The sequence below is a fragment of the Diadema antillarum genome, unplaced genomic scaffold, assembly GCF_040938485.1.
Source record: "Diadema antillarum isolate AM-2024a unplaced genomic scaffold, OU_Dant_1.0 seq00001666_RagTag, whole genome shotgun sequence".
NCBI classification, from domain to species: Eukaryota; Metazoa; Echinodermata; class Echinoidea; order Diadematoida; family Diadematidae; genus Diadema; species Diadema antillarum.
The window spans coordinates 225814-251122 of record NW_027272364.1 but is presented as its reverse complement, the minus strand read 5'-3'; the positions used below and the strand labels follow the sequence as shown (position 1 = coordinate 251122).

Below are 25309 nucleotides of genomic sequence, written 5' to 3'. Positions count from 1 at the left end.
TTGATGAAAATTGGTTTTCAAATGGCTGAGATATCCCAAAAAGTGCTAATAATAAAAGGCAACAGGCCATGACTTTCATTAGGATCTCTTTGTTTCACCTTGTTTTTGGATATCTCAGCCATATCAAAACCAATTTTCATCAAATAAACTTTTGATACCCTTTAGAATTACATGCTCTTTGACATCTCATAGAGTGGTTTCTGAATATCTCACAAAACGTTAAAAGCTAAATCCTCACCTCAACCAGAACTGTATAGTCCCTTTAATTCTACTCCATTTCATTAAGTCATCAAGGGGTTCGTAGTTACTTGAAAGCTACGGTATACAATTCTGTTACACCACTCCCCAAGCCTCATTCACAGCACAGGGGAATCTTTCTATGAGATGCAAAATGCCCTACACTTTTAAGAGTTGATCTACTTTTCAAAACTCAGTCAACAGGTGTTTTACCCCCCCCCCCCCAAAAAAAAAGACCCTCTATGTAACCGAATTCTAGAAATCATTGCTTTAGATCCGGAATGTCATGTTCAATACCACTGAATCAGTAGGCCTTTTGAATCCCTCATGCCCCCCTTTTTCTTTCACTGAAAGTATGGTTGAGTCGTGGATCCAAACAAGCTGGAGTCTGCTTGCCCATGTCTTCGCTTGATGGGAGGAAGTAAATTTCCTTACTTCCTGAATGTAGTTTAGTGTTAGACGTGTTGCCGACTTTGGACATTGCAACGAGGCACTCGGCTCCCAGTGTGAATTCGAAACCTGTATGAGGATACTCAGAGCACCACTGTCTACAGTGTCTTGTGGATGTGTTGGCTATGCATGCTGTTTGCATTGTAATTTCACAAGGGCTAATGACTTCTGTTGATGTGAATGACATTTTCAAAGGTGGAAATGTATTGATTTGAAGACTTTGTGTATGATTTTTTGCAGATTTGAAAGAATTGAAGGAGACTTCCTGATGATTTTCATACTTTTGCATTTGAACATCTATAAATTGGTTACACTGGGTAAGCCTACAGTGTTTCAGAATTTATAGTGATTGGGATGAGGAATAAGAATTTTGTCAATATTTATAACAATGAACAAGGGTGATGACATAGTAGCTTCACATAGTAATGCATGATTGGGTGCCCAAGGAAGCAGGAAAAAAAAAAGAAGAATGAGAAGAAAGCATACATAAATTTTTACACAGTTAAAGTTGTTCAGCAAGTGGCATTGTAATTGAAATGGCATTGCTACATTACACTATCAAATGTGAGCCTCCTATATCATCATCCTTGTTCAGTGTCTTATGTTTTGGGTTTTTCCAGAATATTGATTTATCTGCTCAAGGTCCATAATAAATGAATAAACAATAAACCTAGGAGATTAACCTAGATAGTTCAGAGAGAGAATAGATATTTCTCATTGCTTATGCATTTCTAGTGTGAATGGACTTTTGACATGTATATATCTACTTTCTTTGAGACCAGTGATCTTGTTGACCAATCTTTGGCTGAAGAGTGTTTGGCCTACAGTAGAAAAAAAATCCAGGAAACATTGTGAAAAAATAATATTTGTTTCAAAATTAAACAGACCCTTATGGTTTGAGGTAAATTCAGTTTGTTATGGAACTTGATATTTTACATACCTGTAAGGACCCGGTCACACTGCCCAAAAGTCGCATAAACGCATGATTAACGCAAGAAATTTGGTTGTGCGTGCTTGTCTGTCAAGAATTTTGGCTGATTTACGCAATGAAAATCACCGATGAATTGCGCAAGAACTACGGAAAGATCACGCAAAAATCACTAACAAACCACGCACTTTCAGCGCATAGGCACGCAAAGGCCCCAAATAGGGCAAATTCGTGGTTGTGCGCGACGACTGAGGTCCACGGAAAACCATGCATAATCTGCGCTTTATCACTAATGAACTGTGTATGAATCGTGCATGAATGCGATAGCGGCAATATTTTCGCGAACGATCACTGATATTCCACGCATATTTCACGCATTGTTCGCGTAAGAACTATGCAAACTACGCAAAAATTACGTGAAACAGGGCAAGCCAAGTCTTGAGCTGCTCAAAACCTGGCTAAGGCCCGTCACACTGCCCCAAAGTCACGTAAACGCAGGAATCACATAAGAAATTTGAGCCTTACGCGATACATGCGCGATTTGCACATTTCATGAGTTTGTCTGATGTGGAACCTTCGTAGTTGTCAGCCGATATGCGCTGGATCGGCGCTTTACGCGATTCCGTTTTTTTTTTAGCAGCTCGAAACTCGGCATCGCGTAAAAGTTTACACAGTATTGCGCTGTTTTACGTAATTTTTGCATAGTTTGCGTAGTTCTTACGCGAACAATGCGCGAAATATGCGTGGAATATCAGTGATTGTTCGCGAAAATGTTGCCGCTATCACGTTCACTGACGACTTTCCACTGATGATTAGCAGACATACTATATGATGCATGTTTCGCGCTTGTTACACCTAGTATCACTGAAAATCACTGAAAAAAAATATTGGCGTATGTATCTAAACAGAACACGTAAATAAGCGCATGTAAAACTTATGAAATACTGATGAATCACTGATGTATCACTAACAACTCACGTATGATTGGCGCTATATTAGTGATTTTTGCATGATCTTTCTGTAGTTCTTGCGCAATTCATCGGTGATTTTCATCGCGTAAATCAGCGAAAAATGGTCAAATTCTCGACAGACAAGCACACAAAACCAAATTTCTTACGTGATTCATGCGTTTACGCGACTTTTGGGCAGTGTGACCGAGCCCCCATGGAATCGCGTAAAGTGCTGATCCGGCGCACATCGGTGGACAACTATACGAAGGTTCCACGTCAGAAAAACTCATTAAATGGGCAAATCGCGTGTGTATCGCGTAAGGCTTGAATTTCTTGCGTGATTCATGCGTTTACGCGACTTTTGGGCAGTGTGACCGAGCCCTTACAGGTAGGCTGCAGTGGAATTACACACCTGGTCGAGTTGCCTTGTGTTTCTCATATGAAGCCAGTGCCTAAGACTTCATATTATTAGGTAGCACTTCATTATTTCTGGATAAGTTTATTGGCATAAAATAAGGATGGACCATCAATTTTCATGTTTAATTACTTATAACTGTTTGTGGAATCCTTCATTTAATTGTAGTAACATGTAAATTTTGATTTAAATGTATTTTGTTTTAAATTTGTAATTTATTTTGGGATTTATGACTTAGGTGAGAAATCCATCAGACCGGAATCTCCTATTGCAGTGCAGTTGAATATAGGATAGCAGCTGTACTATGGAAATGCACCTTGTTATTTGTTGTTGTTGTTATTATTATTATTATTATTATTATTATTATTATTATTATTATTATTATTATTATTATTATAACTATTGTTATTATCGGGAAGCCCCAATTCACAATGAATTTTGACTTGCTAAATATGTGGCGTATACAGTACTCTTGCACTTGCCACTGATATTTGTTTTGTTTTTTATTGCAGTTGAATTATGCCATTCACTGTTTTTTAATTTTATGACCGCGTTCTAGTACTGTATACTGTAACACTAATAATAGAAATGATGTGCAGCACACATGCAAACAGCTAGATACAAGCATTTCAAAGACTTGTTTATTTCAAAGACTTTGGACAGCATGTCGATTCCTTTTTTCTCACATGCATTGTTAGTGATGATAGTAGATTTGACAAAAACCAGGAAGTTACTTCATATTTCCTGGATCTTGGAGTATAGTTCAAAGCTCTTTTAAATATTGAAAGAAAAAAAAAAGTAGAAAATCTTGCTCTAGTCAAAACTTCACCTTGATTTCAAGCGCATACTAATAAAGCCGGGCTGATTTTAATCTATTTTAATTTTTATTTCTTGCTACTCTGGCAGGAGATAGAATACGAATGGTTATTTTCTGAGAAAGGCCTGTAAAACGGTAGTTGTGTCACAAGTTTCAAGGGATGGATGTATGATGTCCACCGTGCCTACCAGAAGTTTCCTAGATGGTGAGCTTCGGTCGCTGTCATACAGGTTGCACCGTGCCACTGTTAATGAATGGATCTTAAGAGGCATTCACGAACACATTAGATTAAAAGTTCTGGTTGCGTAAGAAGTTGTTATCATCCTGGCTATATACTGTAGCTGTCTCTTCCTTCTCTCTCCCAAGCTCCCCCTCCCTATATCTCTTCTGCTTCCTTTCCCTGTACATTTGTCTGTGTGACATTCTGTCCGTCCATATTATAATTTGTGTCAATGATATCCATCATTGATATTAAAGTGTCTATCAGAACTATAATTATATCTCTTATCTTTGTATCTCTCTTTCTCTTTTCTTCTTCTTTCTCTTATTCTCTTCTCTCTCTTCTCTCTGGAGTGTTTCAGTCAAGTTAACCTGCTTTGTTCCTACAGACCATTGAGAGCGTCGCTCCAGTTTTGGACCTCGCACATTCTCAATGGGCGCACACAAACACAAACACCTAGTGCGTGGGAAAGGGATCCCCTCCTCACACGGCAGCCCTCAGTAGGTCAGGAGGTATCTGTGGAGGGCAGTGTGTAGGGAGGGTAAGACATCTAGCGCTGTCCTCCTCATTTGAATAATGTATGCACGCCCTACTTCACTCCACTGGGGTCACAGGAGGTCCGTTGTGCAGGGGAAGCATAGTCTTCCGGGTCCAGCCACCACACTTCTGCTTGGTGAAGTGATTAATGGTGCGAGGGGATGAGAGGTGTAACTGTTCCCAGCTTTGGCAGAGTAGAGACTGAATGGAAGACTATCCCCTTACTCACAGTGTCATTGCTTGTGCATATTCTTTTTTCGTTTTATCAAATTTTGTCACTTTTGTAATGTGAATCAAATACTTGATAAACCATTGCAGTATTGATGTACAATGAGCTAATATTGTGGACTAAATATTCCCTTGATTTGATTGACTGAAATCGTAATATTCCTTGTAGAACTCCTTTATAATAATGATATTCATGAAGGGGAAGAGAGAAAGGGGTCTTCAATCTGAGACTAGTTATGTGTCTTCTTCATGGTTGGCCACCAGTTCTTACCTCCATAATTATACTCCTCAGCAGTGTGTTTGTCAACCAGTACCGGTACAGTGTGTGTGCCAATGAAGCTTCAGTGTGTGTAGCTTGGCTTCTATGTGTGGTCCAACACCTCCTTTATGGGTCATGTAGGACCAGACAACCAATTTTTGTGTGTTTATTTGTTTGGGTTTTTTTTCGAGAGAGAAAGAAATAGATTGATAGAAGTAATATTATTTGGTATGTGTAGGGTTAGGAGTTGGGGACATGCATAAATTTACTTTAATGAAAGCTGAACATTTTTATTCCTACCCATCAACAACTTCTGAACATTCTGTCACACCCCCTTCCCCTTAATTAAGGCCATTCAAGTGCATAGCACATCAGCTATAGAATATATGCTGTCTTTGTAATGTGTAGCTGCTTACCATGTGGCTGTGTAGCACACATTTTCTGCTAGATAAGATATTGTTGTAGAAGTTTTGACAAATCTTTGTAAATCAGTTGGTTGGAATGCCATATTTAGGTAGAAAAGGTAATTGCAATTTCTGTTTCATTTCCCAAACAAACTGCGCTCAGATTGCAGATGTTCAGCAAGTTCATTTGAGGGGAAATCCAAACCGGTTAGAAGTTAATCTTATAAGAAAGAGCAAAATATAATACACACAACGTTGAAAATTTTATCAAATCATTAAACCTTAAAGAAGTTATGAGATTGTTAAGTTTGATTAATATTTGCAAAACAGTTCTCAGTTTATATAAATATGCAAATGGTGGAGCAATTTTAATATTCAACTGCTTAGGCATTCCCCTTTAATATTTACATTTCAAATGTTTTGCTAGTCCCACAGTATATGTGACATTAATTTGTACTTTAATTTTTTAGGTTTTGTAATGCCAAAAAAATGTTGTTGTGAAAGATGAAACATTGAGGTTCAGAGTATCCTACTTTTTTTTCCCCAACTTGGTTCAAATTTCACAGACATTTTGCACTTTAGAAAAGAAAAATGTTTATCATGTTTAATGTTCTGACATTTCTGTCAAACTCAAATACAGTTTAGGTAAACCAGCACAACTTAAAAAACAAACAAACAAACAAAACAAAACAAAACAAAACACCCTATAACAACCACCCTGTGATGAACAGTGATGATGTATGGAATGCTTTTACCTTTAAAACATCTTAATTAATGATTGAGTTGGTTTTGTTTGATCTAATTCTGTAAAGCAAAAAGTTTCTTCACCACAACTACTCATCAAATAGTAACGATTTATGCAAATTTATGCACAATCAAAGAAAGTGTTTCTGTCTCACATCCGGAGTATGTGAACAGTGTTAGTTGGTGCTCTAGAGTAGGATTCCTATGGACTCTGGAGTCAGAATTTATGTGTGGAAATGATGGAAAAAAAAAATTACCAGATGAGAGATGATGTTATGGTGATATACATGAATGACATCCTCATTTCATCACATCCTGGTGAAATGGTCTAAAGAAAAGTCCTTGTCTGGACTGAGGCTGTTCTCCAGTGACGGTGCTGATGAGGCTGCCTATGAGCAGCGAGGTGAATGACCGATGGGGATCAGTGTTACCATGGAAATGATTGGAAAGAGAGTATTTAAGTGTCTGTTTTTGACAAGCTTCATACCTGTTTGCATCTCCTTCATTTCATGTGACAAACAAATGCTCTCCAAATGATTATGTTGCACTGCTATGATCTGTACCGTATAATACAGATGAACTCAGACCAACTCAAGAAAAATTTGGATGCCATCAATCTAGGTAATTCTCTCTGTGTCTTATGCATTATGTGACTACCTTCTGAATAACAATATGTGCAGTAACACTCACACACCAGGGGCGGATACAGGAATTCCACAAAGGGGGGGGGGGGGGGGGGGGGCAGGGAACTTTTTTTTTGTTTTTTATTTCTTTTGTTTTAACAAGAAAGGGCACATTCCTGGTGCCTCCCCCCCCTTTTATAATCTTATGTATTGGGTAAATTTTAAGGTATAGAGAAAAAGTATAGTTAATTTCAGTATTAAATAGTAAATTGTTAGCATTTCAACCTGGCCTCTGACCCTAAAATTCCCAAGAGAATCAGTGTGGGGGGCAGATCTGCCACTGCACACAGATATTGCATACTAGTACTTCCAGCACTCCTAAAGGCTTTCAAACATGTACCTGTCCAATATTCACAACTGATATCCTCATTTACAATGGATTCTGAGGCCACATACTGTAAAAGTGGATATCTGCGCAACTAATTTTTTCACGCTTGGCTGGGTAAGAAGAGTTTCGCGTGTTTTTAATTCAGTGGAATCCAGACATCACGCACAGGAACACATGGCAAGCTAAAATATTTGCGTGCTTTTATTTTCGCGTTTCTGGTTGCGCGAAATGCGCAAAAATTTCAACTCCTCGAAAATTTCCACTTTTACAGTACTTTATTGGATACCATGGTTCTAATGCCCTTCAAACTCAAATTTTACTCAGATGTATGAACAAACTCAGAGGAGCCTTAGGTCAAAGCACTTCAGGATCAGTCCTGTGCCCAACTTTGTGTATATAATGGGGTATTATATTGCTGCCAGCATCACATGCACTTTACATGGTCCATGTATTCTGTAGAGATTAGGAACAATAAATGCTAGTGATACTGAAGCACGGTTATGCAAAATAACATTTGTGAATGCTTCAGTTATTTGACCGTACAATCCAAGTTAGCTCTGGACTGCCGAATCTGTGTTTATAATGCTCCTATTCATTCTCTTTCCTGTCATTTACATAGGCTAACTACAATAGTAGAAAAGAAAAAAAAAAAGTAATGTAAATCGTGATTTAAACACATACCAAAATTGTGTATTTTAGGAAGTAAATAGTGTGTGCCAAATCCAGTCATGCTCCAATTTTCACTTTTGAAACATTTCACATTTATTTTCAAATTCCAGATTTTCTCATAGTTTGGTGTTTACACATATAGCATGTAGAACATTGCTGCTCAGACTTTTCAAACTGAAATAAGCCATGTAAGGTTGTCAAGTCATGCTGATAAAGGAGAAACCAGATATATATATATAGGACCTATATATATATGTGTGTGTGTGTGTGTGTGTGTGTGTGTGTGTGTGACGGAGGAATGACTTGCAGACATTGCAGTAATGTTCACTATTTGTATATGTATATGTATTATTATATTATGGCACTATATTATACACCTAATTTGATGCAAAGGGGTTTCAGTGAATGTATGTTGTGTGGTACTCCACTCACCAGCCATTGAGGAAGGAGTAATTTGTCTCAGCACAGAGCCATTTTCTGCCCACTCTGACACTGACAGGGCACTTCCTGGTAGCAGTGGTAGTTTGCGTCGCGTTACGCCCGCAGTGTCACTACTGGAGCCATGCATACGGGATAGAGGTCATATGTGCCATGACATGTAATACAGCCATAACACTTGCCGTCCAGGGAAGCCAATGGGCTGTGTGGTGTGGAAGAGCATAAACGCATTGCACATCAACATGTGAGAGTTTTAACACTGTGACGGCAACATACAACTGTAAATACAATCATACCGCCATGCAAATACAGCAGCACTGTAGCTAATAACTTTCATTGACTGATTATATCAATAGCATGGTATTGAAATAGAGAGAGAGAGAGATGGATAGTTTGGGAGAAGAATAAATGAGAAAAGATCAGGCTTCAAAAATAAACAAGATACTGATTCACTGACACTGCACTGATGTGCTCTGTTGGAAGGAAAGTATGAAGCCCTGTTTTAGCAGACCCTACCCCAACAATGTTGGAACAATGTCTGGAGAACAAAGTTCCTCTCTTCAGGCAATAAAACTGTAGGAGAGAGCAAGGGATACCGTTTTAATAGACACACACACTGAAAACCTTCTCTGGGTAGGTTTCCATAACAACCTACCCGTTCATGCGCGAAGGTGGTGTGGTTACAATCTATGCACGTGGATCGGCGAGCAGTGTGTCTTTCTGTTTGGACTATTACGCCTGCGTGTTGAATGTATCTGCGAGAGCATTTTAATAGAAGGGCTGTCAGGGTAATGTCAGGGTAATGTTGGGGTAATGCTGGGGTAATTAACCGAGCTGGCCAGGGTAGAATTTGGCAAAAGTTACTGCAATAATGTCCAAACAACATTTTGTGGGGACCGTTTTGACAGGTAGGGTAGAAAAAAGATTGCCTGGATGTTGTCATGGTAACTCTGGTTTGAAATGCTCTGTTAAAATGGGGCTTTAGTGTGCTAGGGTGAGATGAGAAATGAAGATACATCAGAGGAAGGGTTGGTTTTACTGGCAGATCATTACCTCCGCCAAGGGCGGAGGTTATGTTTTCATCGGCGTTGGTTTGTTTGCTTTTTTGTTGGTTTGTTTGTTTGTTTGTCTGTGTGCAAAATAACTAAAAAAATTGTGAACGGATTTAGATGAAACTTACAGGAAATATTAAGAATGACACAAGGAACTGATAATGAAGTTTTGGCAGTGATCTGGGAATTTTTGTTGATTTTATGAAAGATTTTTGATATCTTGGCAGGTAGGGTCAATGAACTTCGGAGTTCATGCTGCGCATCTTTGAGGTTTTCATACGCGCACTAAAATGTGTGCTCTAGTTTATGCTAGGGCGAGGGGAGGCGCGCCCTGCAACTGGATATTGCTGACATAAAAGGATCATATATTGGGAAATCTGGCAACTTTCAGCATGCATGTACGTATGGGTGGAAATCACTGATCTCTGTGGAAGAACAAGATAGTGAAAAATGAGCTGCTTGGCGGAGGTCTGTGCGCTCTCAGAGTGCTTCTCTAGTTTAACAAGTCGTTCATTGCCGACCCAGCATCCACACTCTTAGCAAGACCATCTACAGGTCATCATGTTTGGACAACTCGGCCTTGGCTGGGCCTTTTACCAGGACTAGCATTCTCTGTGGTTCAAAGAGCAGAGCCCACAACCGATAGGGCTCAGGGCTCAGTGCAGTGACGGTCATGTTAAAGTGCATCTCAAATATATCAGCCTTGTGTACTGATGGTGGATTTTGGCTAACATAACAAAGGTCACTATCTGATTTAAGAAAAACCAAACAAACAGACGAAAAAACATGTATGACTTCTTGCAAAGATATTCCCAAGTTATCGGTTGTAGTCTCCCTGCCATGTTAGAATGGATTTCTGGGCCCTGTTTTATGAAGAGTTAAAATTGATTATAAAGTTGATTTCAACTGTAAGTCTATGGCAGCCTGTGTGGTAAGGAAATTTAAAATCGATTTTATCTTTTGATAAAACGGGCCCCCGGTGTACCAAGTCAAACTCATTCGCTCAATGACCCCCCCCCCCCCCCCCCCCCCAGTTGTTGTAGGAGAAGACTGTTTGAATGAGGTTAGTGTACACGGTGCTTGTGTCTCTGTTTGCTACTAAGTACTGCAGAAGAATGAAAGCTAGAAGTGTGATATTTATTAGATTTTCTTACCTGGATTGCTACATTTATTAATTCAGTGATATACTGTAATTGTCAAGATTTTTCTTTTTTTGTCATGTTTGCAGTAAAACAAACGACAACTCTCACGTGTACGGTGTACACTATGATGTGATTTCGTTACCACATGCAAAGAAGCAGCGCAAACAACATGAGATTTGCTTTACTGTGCTTAGCAACACTGGAAATACAAGAATAGACATAGCTAAGGATATTAGATACAGTGGACTCCCATTACAACGAAGTCCTCGGGACCGGCAGTTTTCCCTTGTTACATCAAAATTTGGTTATAACCAAACAAATAAACAAAAAAACAAAGAGTGGATAGTGTTCAGGCCCGAATTTTCACTTTGTTGTAACCGGAATTTCGTTATAACCGTGTTCGTTGTAACGGGAGTGCACTGTATTAGTTAAGGAAATCACTGAATTTTCCAAGAAATAATAAAGACAGAAATAAGAAAGAAAAAAAAAGAGACCCTTTAGGTGACCCCATTATAAATAACAAACACAAATTCGTCAACCCTTCATTTGTATGAGAGGATTTTTCTGGTAAAACTGTTCCCATTTCCCTTTGCTTTGTTTGTTTTTATGAGATTCTGTCACAGTGAAAAGATTCTCATTGTTTCGGACTATCTCTTATTTAAACAGGGTTTGTCTGTACAAAAAAAAAAAAAAAAAAGAAGCCAGTATTGGAGCTGTTTGAATGCCACAATACGGTACTTTTCAACCCAGCTTAAAAAGACATTACCTGGATTACAGGCAGCCTTCTATGTATCATGCATAATCTATTCTGCTGCTTCACAACCTACCACATGTCTTTAGCAATGGTAGCTTTTTGTAAGCATTTCCAGTATAAAACACATGTCTTGTTAAAGACTATGATGCATGGGTTTAAACATGTTGTCAGTGAACAGGTAAAATGAAAATGTGGTAATAATAACAGGCAAAAGAGTGTCTCTCTTACTGAAAAAGTAACTGCCTTTGATATCAATATTGATCAAATACTGATGTATTTGTAAGCTGTTATTTTTCATGTGCAGATACTTTTGCAAATGAGGAGGTCACATACATTTTCGCATGATGTTGTTCGCGCGAATTAACACTGAAGCTATCGTAAGTGCACCAATACCCCAGTGCATGGCTGTCGCCGTGGGCAAACAATTTCTGTTTTTCATAATCTTTTTGGGAAAAGTTTTTCATGTAAACGTATCATAGTTTTGTTACAGTATCGATGTATAAATGTTTTAATGTGAATTCTAAATCCACTCTGTGTCAGCAGTAGGTGCTTATTTACTGAATGTATGATGCCCAGGCTTAAAATGATAGATGAGAATTGGATGCACACATTAACTTTGGAAAGGTTTGAACCCAAGATGTGCAGCCAACAGGGTTTTCACACCATTTCCAATGTTATCAAGTCACCATATAAATCTACAGATTCACAAAAGGTGCCTGTCCAACCTGTCTTTATTAGACGGGGCATAGAAATGGTGAAATAGCAAAATTTAACCTATGCTTCAATGTATTGCTATTTTTCTGTATGTTCAAGGAATGGATGTGTGTAATTCTTCTATTTTTTATGCCGAAGTTGATATGATTACCAATTTTTGTTTCGTCTTGATCATTGCAGAAAAAGGCTCCCGAGCGGAAGCGACCGAATCCAGACTCTCCTAACTTGAGCGGAGCTTCGGACAGCTTGACGAGGAAGGATACGTTGTCTGCCGGTGTAGCTGGAAGTAGCAGCGCAGTCAGGAATGATGCGTCCCCTGCCAAGAAGCCCTGCCTTGACAACAAACCTGCCCACAATCAGGCACCTTCCACCCAGGCTCCCAAGGCAGATCCCAATGGATTGCGTCTCAAGGTTGAGGCGCCACCTGGTGACAGCAGCCAGAGCAACCAGATGTCCTTGGTGCAACCTTCAGGCAATGGGGTCTCAGATTCTCCCGCGCAGGGTGGAGCCTCCTGGAATAGCAAGGAGGATGTCATGAGTCTTTTGCCGATGGAGTCCCTCGACAATGCGCAGTTACTTAAGATGATTGAGTCTGGGGAGATGAATCCGGATGCATTGGTCCAGCATCTCATGAAACTGGAGGATGAGTTATCTCAGCAGCTTGGTGAGATGCCTGATATGGCAGCCAATTCACCGAGTGCTCAGGATCTGAATAAGCAAGGCGATTTTAAGCCAAGTACCCCCGTGAATAACCAGGACAATATTGCTGTAATTAAATCAGAGAATTCAGACTCTTATGACCCAATGATGAAGGGCCCACCAAATACTGTGGCCACAGATGCCATGTTGAAAAGTGGACCACTACCCAGTATACAGGAGTTCAAGTCATCAGCAGGACATAATTCCTTGAGCAAGTCTGAGCCACAGCAAATGAACACCTCGCAGACAGTGAGAGGTACTTTTGATGGACAAAGTGTAAAGACTGTGTCAAGCAGTGGAGCGCCAAATATGGTAGCCCAGTTGAACCAACCAACTCAAATGCAGGCTTCCTTTTCCACCACATCCCAAATGAACTCGCAAGTACAGATGCCATTTATCAGTCAGCAAAGCAATGTGGTGCCCGCCCAGCAGCAGGCTTTCATGACTTCTACGCAGCAGCAACAGCAGCCATCGCAGTCCCAGCAACAGCCTCAGCCTCATTCACAGCGCCAAGTTCAGCAGATGTCTTGGGGCCAAGTCAACATGCAAAATCCTCACATCCCCAACCAAGCCCAGACCCTTAGCCGTGCTCGGATGGTAAACCCAATGCTGAACAATGCAATGAACACTTCCATGTCAAGTGCAGAGCAATTGACGCAGTTTGCCAATAACCCCATGAGGGGGCAGTCTCCCCAGCCTGGACGTCTACCTAGCATGGTGCAAACTTTTTCACAGAATAGGGCAAACTTCCCACCTCCTAACCAAGGGATGGTTCCCACGGGTCAGACAGGTAATGTTATGACTCCTGGTCAAGCTGGTCAGTTTACCCAGGGTCGACAGCTGCGCATGAATTCACCAGATATCCTCCAGAGATTACAGAATCCTGCCAGCAACCCGCCACAATACACACAGGAGCAAAGAAACAAGCTCCTTGCTAACTACACCCAGCAGCAAGGGCACCCGATGCAGTCCAGTAACCCGATGCCTTTTCCAAGGCGCCCACCTCCACGTTACGATGAGACGCAGCGCCGAACCTCAATGCCATTCCAAGGTGCTGTCAACACAAGCATGCAGCAGCAGCAACAGCCACAGCAGATGGGACAGCAAGGTATGATGTCACACATGACGTCCCCCATGGGCCAGAATATGCGAGCAATAGCTCCCACCCAGGGCCAAGCTCGCATGCTGCCCAACCAGCTCAACAACAGCATTGTCACTGGGACCGGCACCGTGGCCACCCACTCGGGAATGATGCAGGGAATGGCCCAGCAGTCTCAGCAGCAGGTCTTGATCCAGAGGTTGTCACAGCAGCAGATGAGGCGGCAGCTGGAGAACCAAGCCATGATGCAGCACACCAACATGGGTGGTGGCAATATGCAGATGAGTGCCCGGGCGACCCAGCAGCATGCTGCCACCATGGGCAACCACATCAACATGGGACATCCATCATCCAATGTCAGCATGGACCAATACCCACGGCTTTCCATGACAAGCCAGTGGCAGAACCAGATGATGCAACGTCAGCGACAGCAACAGAGCAACAGCTTCCAAGGCAATGCCATGATGCAGCAGTCTTACCCTCAACAGCCGCGCTTCCCACAGAGAAACCTCCCTGGACAAATGTTAGATTCCAGCTCAAACATGAGAACTCTGCAGGATATGACTTCACAGGGTGCTCTGAGCAGTGCAACAAACAGTAACCCTGTCATGATGCCTCAGCAGCACTTTGTGAGCCAGCAGCAGCAGCAGCAAATGCAGCAGCAACCACAGCAACAACAACCTCAGCAACAGCAACAGAGTAGCATGCAACAACAGGTTCCAACCAACCCTCTAGCATCAATTGCAAATGGGTCCGGTGTCAGCGGAGCGAATGCAAGTTTCAACACATCTGCTCAGCAGATGCGAATGAGCATGATCTCTGGTAGCGGCAGTCAGCAACAAAGCTCCAGCAATGGAAGTGAGATGCTAGATATACTTGACAACATCATAAAGAATGATGGGACGACAAGAACGACTAGCCAGATGTAGAAATGCACATACAAGGACAGAGTAAAGTCTAAATTATGAAAATACTTTATGAATTTGTAAAGATAGTTTGAGAGCAAGAAAAAGAGGAGGTTTGTATTTATATGAAAATATGCATGTTTATAATTAGAGTTGTAGAAATCCTACACATGTAGGTATTTTTAAACTAATATATGGCTATTTGCCTATGTCATGACTTAAATGTGATGTCATGTGATTGTCTGGAACAAGTCGCATGTAATTTTTCATGTCATTTTGATGAAAGGAATTTTTTATGGTAGAGTCTTGTGTAAGGTTTTAATAGCAGTCTCATAAATCTCAGGTTTTTAGCATCAATGAAAGTGATGGCTAAACTTTTTACAGCTTATTAAACATCTATATGAAGGGAATATGAAGTTCTTTCCTATGAAGTGCATCCATTTTTGCAAGCAAAAAAAAAAAGTTGCCTTTGAACTTCATCTTTGACTAATAAGGATATGATGAACAATAATTGTTCCTTGTTTCTAGAATTGCTTTAGTTTGAACTTCATGCTCACCTAGGAAAAAATTTGGTTTTTTTTTTTTTTTAGTTGAATGCCATGACAATGAAGAAACAGCATCAGAAGTATAGAGCACCCGTGGCATTTTAGGGATAAAATGCAAGAATGTAAAATCTGTCATCCTTACCAAATTAATGCATCTTCAGACCCAATAGCAGTGGATATCATATAGCAATGCTCAGAAACCCAATAGTTGTTTTTTTTTTTTTCTCTCTGAAGTTAACCATATGGTAGTATCTTTTCTGATCAGGTTTTTCCTGTTTCAGACTACTGTAAAGCAAGACATTTTCATGGCATGACATTTTTCGCAAATTGCCACTGGCATTTAATGCATATAGTGCACCCAAGAACTTTTGCATGCATTTTATTTGGGGGGATATAACCATCACAACATTCACAAAATGTAAATGCACATGAAAATTTCTGGTTTTACAGTATTGAGAGTATAAGTGAAGAAAACAATTGCTTGTTTGCTTGTGTTGTGCTACCCTATTGAGATGGGTGGGAAGGGAGTGAGGAATTGTGTAGAAGAGCATCATGGAGATATAGCAGTGCTACTCCTTGAAAAGACCAGATTGAAACAGTCCTGATCTTCTATGGATCTTGCATTTCATTCTAATTGGGGGCTACAGAAGCTTGAAGCAGAAATCTTTGATTTCCAAGCGGAGACGTCAGATTTAATTGTTCTTGTCTGTGGGAAATGAAACTTATGATTCAATGGAAAATCATTCAAACGTGTAGTCATGACCACTCCCATCAGTATGATTCCATACCCCCTTCCCTTCCCTCTCCCCCCTTTCTGCCCATCCCCCTCCCCCCCCCCCCCCCAACAGGAGTAAGCCATTTCATTCACAGATGTCACACATTCAAAATGGCAAGTTTTCAGGAAATAACAGTCAATCATATACACATGTTCAGACACACACACACACACACACACACATTCACACACATAGATTTTTTAATGGCAGGGTATATTTCTAAGAGGGAAGTTGAAGAGAGCTCGGGTTCACTGAAGTTTTTGAGAGGTGTCCAGTGCCCTGCGGAATAAGGCTGTACATAATGTAATCTTCTTGTTCCATAGTAAATGTTGCCTTGAAGAAAATATGGAGTCATTTGGTCTGTTTCGTGATTTTGAAATAAATAATCTGGTTGTCATGGCAATCCAAGCCCCTTTTGATTAGCTGTCAGTGGGTTACAATGAAAATGACATTTTTTATGTGGGAATTCCAGGTGTCTCTTAGCCATCCGTGAACTAACTGGACAGTCTGTGGCATGAAATCTTCATAACTCTTCTCATAGAATTGATTCAGTGGGCTCACATTTAAGTTAATTGATTGGAAGTGTCTGCCATTTCAGAGGGATAATTCAATGCTAAGGTTTAAATAGGAAACAAACACACAATTACCATTTTGGTTGTGGCATACGTTTGATTCACCTCAACTTTACGGGGATTTTTGTTGCATCAAAAATGTATTGTAGAAGGTATGAAAGGAAAGATGGCAAACAGTGTTGTTCATGTAGTAGTGTATAGTTACTGCATGCCATAAAGGACCTGATAACAAATGCATTATATTCATGAATATTTGGGGCTGTGACATTGGCTACTGTGAGCTATCTGTTGCTTTTGCTTCACCCGTCAATTTACTGTGACTAGAATTTATTCAGCCTGCATTGGTTGTTGCTATGTCGGGCAATCTGCAGGGATGAATATGTTAAGTGAGTTGATGTAATAAATTGGAAGTGCTGCTTGGCATTTGGTATTAGGAAGTTATACCACTGAACCCTGTGCAAGCAGGTATGTATTATAATCAAGTAGCTTTCAGTAAAGAATTGAACTGTTCTTTGCATTTTTTTTTTTGAGAGAGGAAAGAAATGTGTTTGTATAAAATTGTCAGAAGAGGGAAAGAGAACTCAATGTAAAGTGATCAAGAGTCACTTTCTTTCCCTTCAATCAAAAAGTAATTTCCAGTGTATTTGCCCATATTTATTACTGTCATAGAATTTATGTGTGAAGTAGTTATCTGTTTTGCAGTATGCTTTCATAACTTTTTTCTTTCTTTTTTTTTCATTTTGATGCTCATGCATCAGTCGAAAAGTGTGTAAAGCTCTCACCCATCCATCATACTTCAGTGGGTGAAATGCTTGAAATTTGTGCTAAATGTACTCCTGCATTTTCTTCAAATACTTTTTTAATTTCATGATTGTAGTAGATATCTTGAATTTGCCACTGTAGCTCTCAAGGGAAAAAAAAGACTTCTTCATTTCATCCATGTCCATCTTATCAATTTTGTACACAATTGATCATTAAAAGACATGTAATTTCCCTTTAGCTTAGAAATTTGATCTGGCCAGTTTTACATTGTGAGCCATTTACCATAAGAACAAATTGAACAAGAGGCTCAGAGCATCACACTTGTCATCAAGATGTAATGTGAGGTAGAGCATACATAAAGGTGGAAACTGAATGTGCTGTGGACTTGTCCAAGTGTACTTGTGCTCAAGCTGATGATGTGCTGGGTGTGTTCTCACTTAACCCTAACTAGGCCGGGCTATTTAGGTAGATTATAGAGCCGGGGGTGGGGGGGGGCCTCCCAGGCCCCCCTCCAGATCTCGGCCGTCGACCGCGCGATCACGACGAAAATTGGCACACACATTGCCTATGATGTACTCTAAAGAACCATGAAATTAAATTTTGAAAAATTATAATTTATGCTAAATTATGCTAATTTATGCATAATGATGCACATATATCAGACAATTTGGTATAAATCACTAAATAAAGCTCAAAATGGGCACATTTTTTGTGTAAATATTCTTTTTAGTATCCTGAGCAAATATAAGAGAAAAGATTGTGCCATCAGAAAAAAATTCTGAAGTATTTTATTGTTTTTTAATTTCTTATGTATTTCTTTGTTTTTTTTTACTTTATATTTTTCATTGTTTTTTCGATGAAACTTGTCCTTGACATTGTTCCGAACAAGGAAATATGTTATTAATTGATATTAATCTATAAAACCCCCAAATAATCATGCTTTTGTGAAATTTGCCTGTAAGCACTGTTTGCATTGAAATTGTACACGAATTCACGTTTTTGAGCAATTTTTGGTCTGACATGCACGTACATATTTATGCGTAGCTTCGGAACCGCGCGCCCGGGCATCACAAATTTGGTGTCAAAAGATGCGGGAGACTCGAAAGAAAAAAGTCATGAAACGTCGCGGCGATAGCTTCTCGCGTTAGCGATACATTGCGCAGAACGTCGAGGGGGAGCCTCGGAGCCCCCCCCGGCCTAGTTAGGGTTAAGGCATGAGTTTGCTTTATGCACAATTAACAACACCTATGAGGCAGAGAATTTAAATGTTGTTGGAATGAACATTCATATGCCTTTTATTCTTGTTGTACGAGATTGCATTGAACTTGCCCTAGGACATTTCAAGTATATGTCTTGTTGCTACTGAATTTTCATTTTAATTTTGAATAGCAATGTGTACAGTAATGCAAGGAGTCTCTAAGCAGGATAATGGCAAGCAAGTTCTTTCTGTTCATGCCAAACTCGCCTACAAGACCCAAGTCCCTAGGTCACCCTGGATGCCGTGGGGGTTACAGTGGCATGTGACAAGCATATAATGTCAGGACAACTCCCAGTTAACCCATTGAATCCCAGAATGACTTGACTGCAAAATTACCACCTCATTCGCATTAAGTTGGCAACTCTAAATTTTACAGTCCCTTGCCCCTAATTGGAGAGAGGTGTGATGAACCTGGCTAAATCTCTGCACAAAAGAGAAAACCTTTTTTTTTTTTCTTTTTTAACTTTATTTTCAAAAGTGTAGTACCCATTCCAGAGTCAAGAGTAAATTTAGCTATTAAGAGGCAGGTGATAATTCTGCCACTGAAATAATGATACATCATCGAGGTGGGGCTCTGACAAAAGAGATTTTTTTTTTCTACCTTATGAAAAACTATCGATGAAAAGTCAAAATCATTCTAGAAAGACACAACACTGAACTACACTTGTATTAGTCGATATGATTTTGAGGGCCTGTTGGGCTAGGCCACGATTAATTTGCATCAAATGCATGCACAGTCTTCAGCCACTGAGAAATAACTTGCTACGGTTAAGTAGAATGTTGTACTTTGATACGTCTTGGATTGCAGTCCTGAAAGATGACTTGTAAGAAGGTGACTGTGAACTACTTCCTGGGGTTGAACATGTTTGAATGAAACCTGGTTGATAAGTTGGGCAATTAGTTCATTCCCTTTGCTGTTGGTACCAAGAGTTTCAGTCCCCTTCGGAATCAAGGAAGTCCTGAGAGAAACTTCTGGAATCATGGGTGCTGTAGGGCTATCTTCATTTTATGGACGACCATTTGCATTGCAGTGAATCGGTTCTTCTTTTGTATCCCATCACCACATATCTGGGTATTGTTTTTCCTTGGTATCGATGCGTCCATTTTCTTCCAGTTAACTGAATATCATTAAAAAAAAAAGACAAATAGTTCTAGGATGCTGATTGTTTTTGTTGGTTGCTTTGTAAGAGTTGTCATGTTCATTTTCTCCTCTTGAAAACAAACGCAAAACGCAAGACAACAAGAAATATGCAAAGTTTTGAGAGCTGTCCTGATAAAGAATATGAGAACATGGGATTGTGGTGATGACTGTAGGACTACTCTTTTTGAGTATCTTACTGATTTAACAGTGAACACTGCACACTGCATGTCAGCGTGCCATTGTATGTTAATCTCGAATGACGCCAGCAAGCCGTGAGCTTGTTTGGTTGTAAAGCATGGCGTAGGTTGGCGGAGACCAGAAATATTGAAAAACATGCATTCTGAGGGGATCGTAGGATTTTTGTTTGTTTATTGTTTTTGTTCATGTGAGAGTGTCTCTGTCAAAGGTATTTTTCATTTTTTTCTCTGTGCTGGTCCTAGATATGGTACTTTAGATGGTGTCTGCCAAGGGTGATCACATCACTATTCTATGTTGACTGTGATAGAGTTTACACAGCCAGGTCAGTGGGTAACATGCAGTGTGGCTGGGGCTTCACAACACTCTCTGTCAATGTGTTTCTAAATGCCCAATTTGGAGACCCGTAGCAAAAGAGTGGAAAAACTGACTGTGTTGTGAATCCAACTTGGCAGATTGCCATTGCTTTGTTAACTCCTAGTTATGTACTAGTGTATCCTCTATTTTGCTACCCCCCCCCCTTCTCTTTCTCTCTCTCTAACTCCCAACTGATCTGTGCTGTTATAGTTTATGGTATGACATAGAACATTGGCATCAAATTGCTAGCAGTTTGCTTAGTCTGCTAAAATCAGACCTGAGCTCAGATAATGAAATGGTTGTGCTCATTATTGTCAGGAGGGTTTTTTGAGCACTCCAGGATATGCGAGTCACACATGGTCACCTCTGCGGAGTCATGGACGAAGGATTTTGTTTTGTTTTTGCACTGGAAGCAGCGCAGTGACCACAAGAGCACCGGTTGCTGATTCTTCCTGTCATTCGTGCAACAGCAAGTGTCGGGTCTGGAGAGAGTAGACTAGCTCACAACGTGAGCTGTGTCACGCCAACCGACTCAACTCGGGGAGAGCTCTGCATTGGCAAACACACAGGGCATGAGTTGCTTGCAGCCTGCCAGTGGTTGTGTGGGCGGAGGCTGCAAGATCAGAAACAGAAGGACGCAGTCCCTCTCTCCCTCTCTCTCACCCTACGTTCTGTTCCATAATGACTTTGCCTATCAGTGCTCGGTGCAGTTCCACCAAGAAGCCCAGTGTAGAATCATGGCACTGTAGCAGTGAGGTTGGCAAAGCCGACATGGAGTCGTGTGGGGGCTGTATTCGTAGAGATGTACGATTGGCCACCGCTGCAGCCAGCCTGAATGGCATTTGAAAACCACAGAAGTCAGTTTGCAATGATATGTCTGTTTTGCGTGTTAACGAATAGCAGTATATGAAAAGAAGGGAGATAGTGAAGCGTCATTTCACAGTTATGAAACATGAATGAATGGGAACACCTTGTTTGAGTATTGCTTGTATATTCCTGGCAAATATCTATGGTGGTAGTGCAACTGATCGCACAGAATACTAGTCGAAACATTCATACATTAGGTTTATATCCTACATACTTTTCTTTATTAGGAACATCATTCATCATTATATATCACTTCTTTTCAGAGATATCACATTATGTCAGTGATTGTAAAATTTTTGAAATTATGATTTCATTGCACTCTTATCCACACTTCTCTTTGCCTGACCTAGCATTCTCTGCATTGAAGTAATTTTTACTGGATCAAGGTGACCAAGAGTCATGTGCCCCAAAGTGATTTTTCTGAATGAATGTGCGTTTTTTTTTTTTTTAAGTTTGGGTCATATGGACAAAACAGTTCCACGCATTTTATCACAGAATATATTTTGCAATATCTTGTAATTGAGTCTTTGCTCAGGTAAAGGCTCAGAATGTCATTTATTACTCATTTGCTTATGATATAAGACATAAGACATTTTCCAGTGGATGAAAAATGGGGGAGACCAATTAAATCAATTTATATGTAATTTATAGTAGTTATTGTTTATAGTGCCATATGTAAATGCCATTTCCACTATTTGATATATACATGCAACTTTGCTACAGGAAAGCAACAAAAAATTTGACTGTTTTCATTTTTTTAAATCCATTTTCTTCTTGTAAGTCAAAGTCTGCTTTAATATTGGATATGACATCAGAACTAATGTTTATCCCAAGCAAAAAATGAGGTTAAAGGCTGTAAAGAGGAATTATATGTATGTCCTTCTTAACATATTCAGAAGAGAGCTCGAGTACCAGTGAAATAGATGAAGGACTACAGATGAATAGTGTGTGGTGTTGTCAGCAAATTTGGGATGTTGGCTTCAACTCTATCAATGCTATATTGTCATCTACTCTCCCCTTATAAAGACTCCCAAACAGAATGCACAAACTGCTCCAGACATGTGAGAGTCCTGCAGTGCAAAACCTTGCGAGTATCGTGTTCTGATTTATTTGCAGGTAGTGTTTCACGAAGGCTCGTTTTGTTTTGTGGAAGACAATGGCACACTAATGTCCAGTTAGAAACTAGGAAAACTGGGATACATCCCTCAAATTCTGCAATAATTTTCAACACTATCTTTTGAGTTTACTGTGGCTATTTCTCTCGGTGGTTTCAGGAGTAAAATGTAGATATTGTATCATGTTTTATTTGTAAAACACTCCCTGAAAAAGACTTGCCATATGAAATTTCAATTACTGGTACTTTGCTCAGTAAGAAAAAGAACACTGTCAGGAGAATGAGGACATCATGTAGTTTCACTGATGTTTACGTTTTGAAAATGCAATATTTTTTTCCCCAGCATGTTGCTGCTCAGAGTATTTCATGATCAGTTGAGTCATTAGTCAATGATTTAGTGATCTTGTGCGTGTCCCAAGAACACAGACATGCATGTTGAGTAACCAGTAACACCACACACATGGACACATACACACACACACAGAGTCTCTCTCTAAAACAGTACCATATATTTTTGTCTTTAACCCTTTAGGATGCAGACATGGAAAGCAGTGGGCAGAGATCCTTCAGCCAGTTTATCCCATGGAGTGACTAGATTTTTTTCAGTAATCATTTCTGGTGTAACAAAGACATTGCATGAAGAGTTCTTGCCAGGGAAAGAATGTGCAGGATTGTCGTCTTGGGACGTAGTCATTATCAGTTTACAAAATGCAGTGTGTACATTGACTATCCTATTCATCTGTATTCATCAGTTATTGGCAGTTTCCTTTAGAAGCAAAGCCAAATGCTTCTGTTTAATTGTTGATTTATGGTGTTTTTTTAGTAAAAAAAAAAGATCAAAATGTTGGTTGATTGTCACTTGTCTGTACAGAATTCCTAACTCCTGAATCTGAGTGAGACACAAAAAATAGAATTCAGTAACATGATGAGAGGATATGTGTCAAGAAACAACAACAGTAGTTATGTGGTAACGGTACAAGAAAAATGTAATTGAAAGTGATTGAAGTGTAAATCCAGCCCCAATAGCAGGTATGCTGACTGCCATGCAATACAATGCTTCATGTATAGAGGTCGAGTTTCAGTGGAGGAGAATGCGTTTGAAAGACCGCTGACTTTTTGCCTATCGCTTTATCAAGAAGAGAAAAAGAAGACCATAGTTTACTCTAATCTCTTTTGTGCAGAATATCAATGTGTATTGTGCTGCATCACCATCTTGCATACACATGCCTCATCTTCTGATGACAGGAGACATATAAAATTTGAAATTTTGAAATAACATTCTGACATATTTTTGTCCTATTTCAAACAAATACTTCTATTGCTTGAACCTTTATGCACATCCACATTTGGAAAATTTTGCTTCAATGTTACATTTAAGTCAATTCACTTCAGTTCCATCCAATTCAATTCAATTTCTTTTATTTCCAATGAACAAAATGTGATGCATGATACAGAGTATACAAGCAAGTAAAGAAGTACAAGCTATAAAGTATAGTACAAACTGTATGTGCACATGAATGTATAATAGTATGAGAAAAACAATGCATACTTTTTGCAGAAATGAAATGTTTGTTTATTTTGTGCTTTGGAAAGGAGAGGGTTATGACACAGATATTTTGTTGTTCTTGTTTTTCAGTTTTAGCCCATTTATTTTCAGATATCAAGAAGACTTTTGAATATTGGAATCCTCAGCCAGTGGCAAAGTTTTTTTTCTTTTTTTTTTCTGTGCAGTTTCACATACATTCGAAGCAATACTTTTCAAGGTAACTACAACAATTCACTTCTGACACACATATGTGTGACTGATGCTTGATATTCTGAACTTGCTCACTGAACGAAATTGACTCTGATTTAAACGATCACCGATTGACTGGAAAACAACCTCTTGGTGAGAAAACATGTGACTGATTCTTTGATGAGAGGAATTGTACACAACAAGTAGATTGTAGATATAGATATACACTGTGTACTGACAGAGGAAAGTGCATGAGAACAGGCATATTGGAAGTCTAGGATGTAGGGCTGTATATAATATGCACTCTTTTGTGTAAACACATTCAATTTGCATCTTATTTTGTGGGTGAATGGCATATAGCAGAAGGACAGTCTGTGTCCAGTTTAACTCATCAACTGCCTCCTGGTTAGTGAACTTGCAGTGTCTTCCAAGTATCTTCAGATAAAAATGATGAATTTCTCTGGGAATTTAACATCATTATTATCACTGTTATTATTAAAAGATATGTACAAATCTAGTTATCATAGAAAGGTATGGTGTGATGTATTTTTGAGTTGCTAAAAATACCTCCCCCCTCCCCCCCCCCCCCAAAAAAAAAAAAAAGAAACGAAAGAAAGAAGAGAAAACTCTGAAAAAACAAGGAGATCCAAATAAATCTTTGAAACCAGTTTGAACTACGTGTTGGTACTGCAAACATGCAATGAAGAACCCCAAAATAGGTTGGTTTGAACTAAAAGAGTTGAAAATAAAGATATGTGCCAAATTCAGTGGGGTTTAAATGTAGATAGATATATGGTTATGCTATCCTATTAGGCCATCATGGTAACATCCTTGATTACATTGTAAATGACTCCAATCCCTGTGGTATGTATTATTCCTGTTTTGTTTGGAAGAAAATTCATGGCATATTGCTCATGCCTTTTCTCTTCTAATTATGATTCCAAAAAGTATGTGTATGATAAGAGACCCTTGCACCTACACAAAGGCAGACAATGCCTATTCATACAGACTTTAACGTTTTATGTACAAAGGAAACAATGAAGGCTACTCGAATGATGTCACTCCGTGAGAACTGTGAAAAAGTTATAGTATCTTTCAGGTTCAATTCTCAAGCATCCTCAGCAGGCCCTAATAAATCATGCAATAATATGTTGTCTACAAACTGGCAATAAAACCTGTTCAGAGATATGGCTGTAGTATGGGAAATGTAGGAGATAGAACACCGTTGATGACTCTGGTGTCCATGGATGCCAGGCTTGACATACACTTGTACAACAATGTACATGTATCTAGCCTCATGGACCTTACTGTACTG

General features: G+C 39.6%; 1 protein-coding gene across 1 annotated transcript in view; it reads left to right on the top strand.

Moving 5' to 3' along the window:
* The window catches only part of LOC139711540 (uncharacterized), a 65672-nt gene extending 49658 nt beyond the window's left edge, over positions 1 to 16014 (top strand). Inside the window, exon 2 of the mRNA XM_071623416.1 lies at positions 12150 to 16014. Coding sequence (XP_071479517.1) covers positions 12150 to 14696 — 2547 coding nt within the window. The 3' untranslated portion in view covers positions 14697 to 16014. The remainder of the gene's footprint in view (positions 1 to 12149) is intronic.
* The last annotated feature ends 9295 nt before the right edge of the window (positions 16015 to 25309 follow it).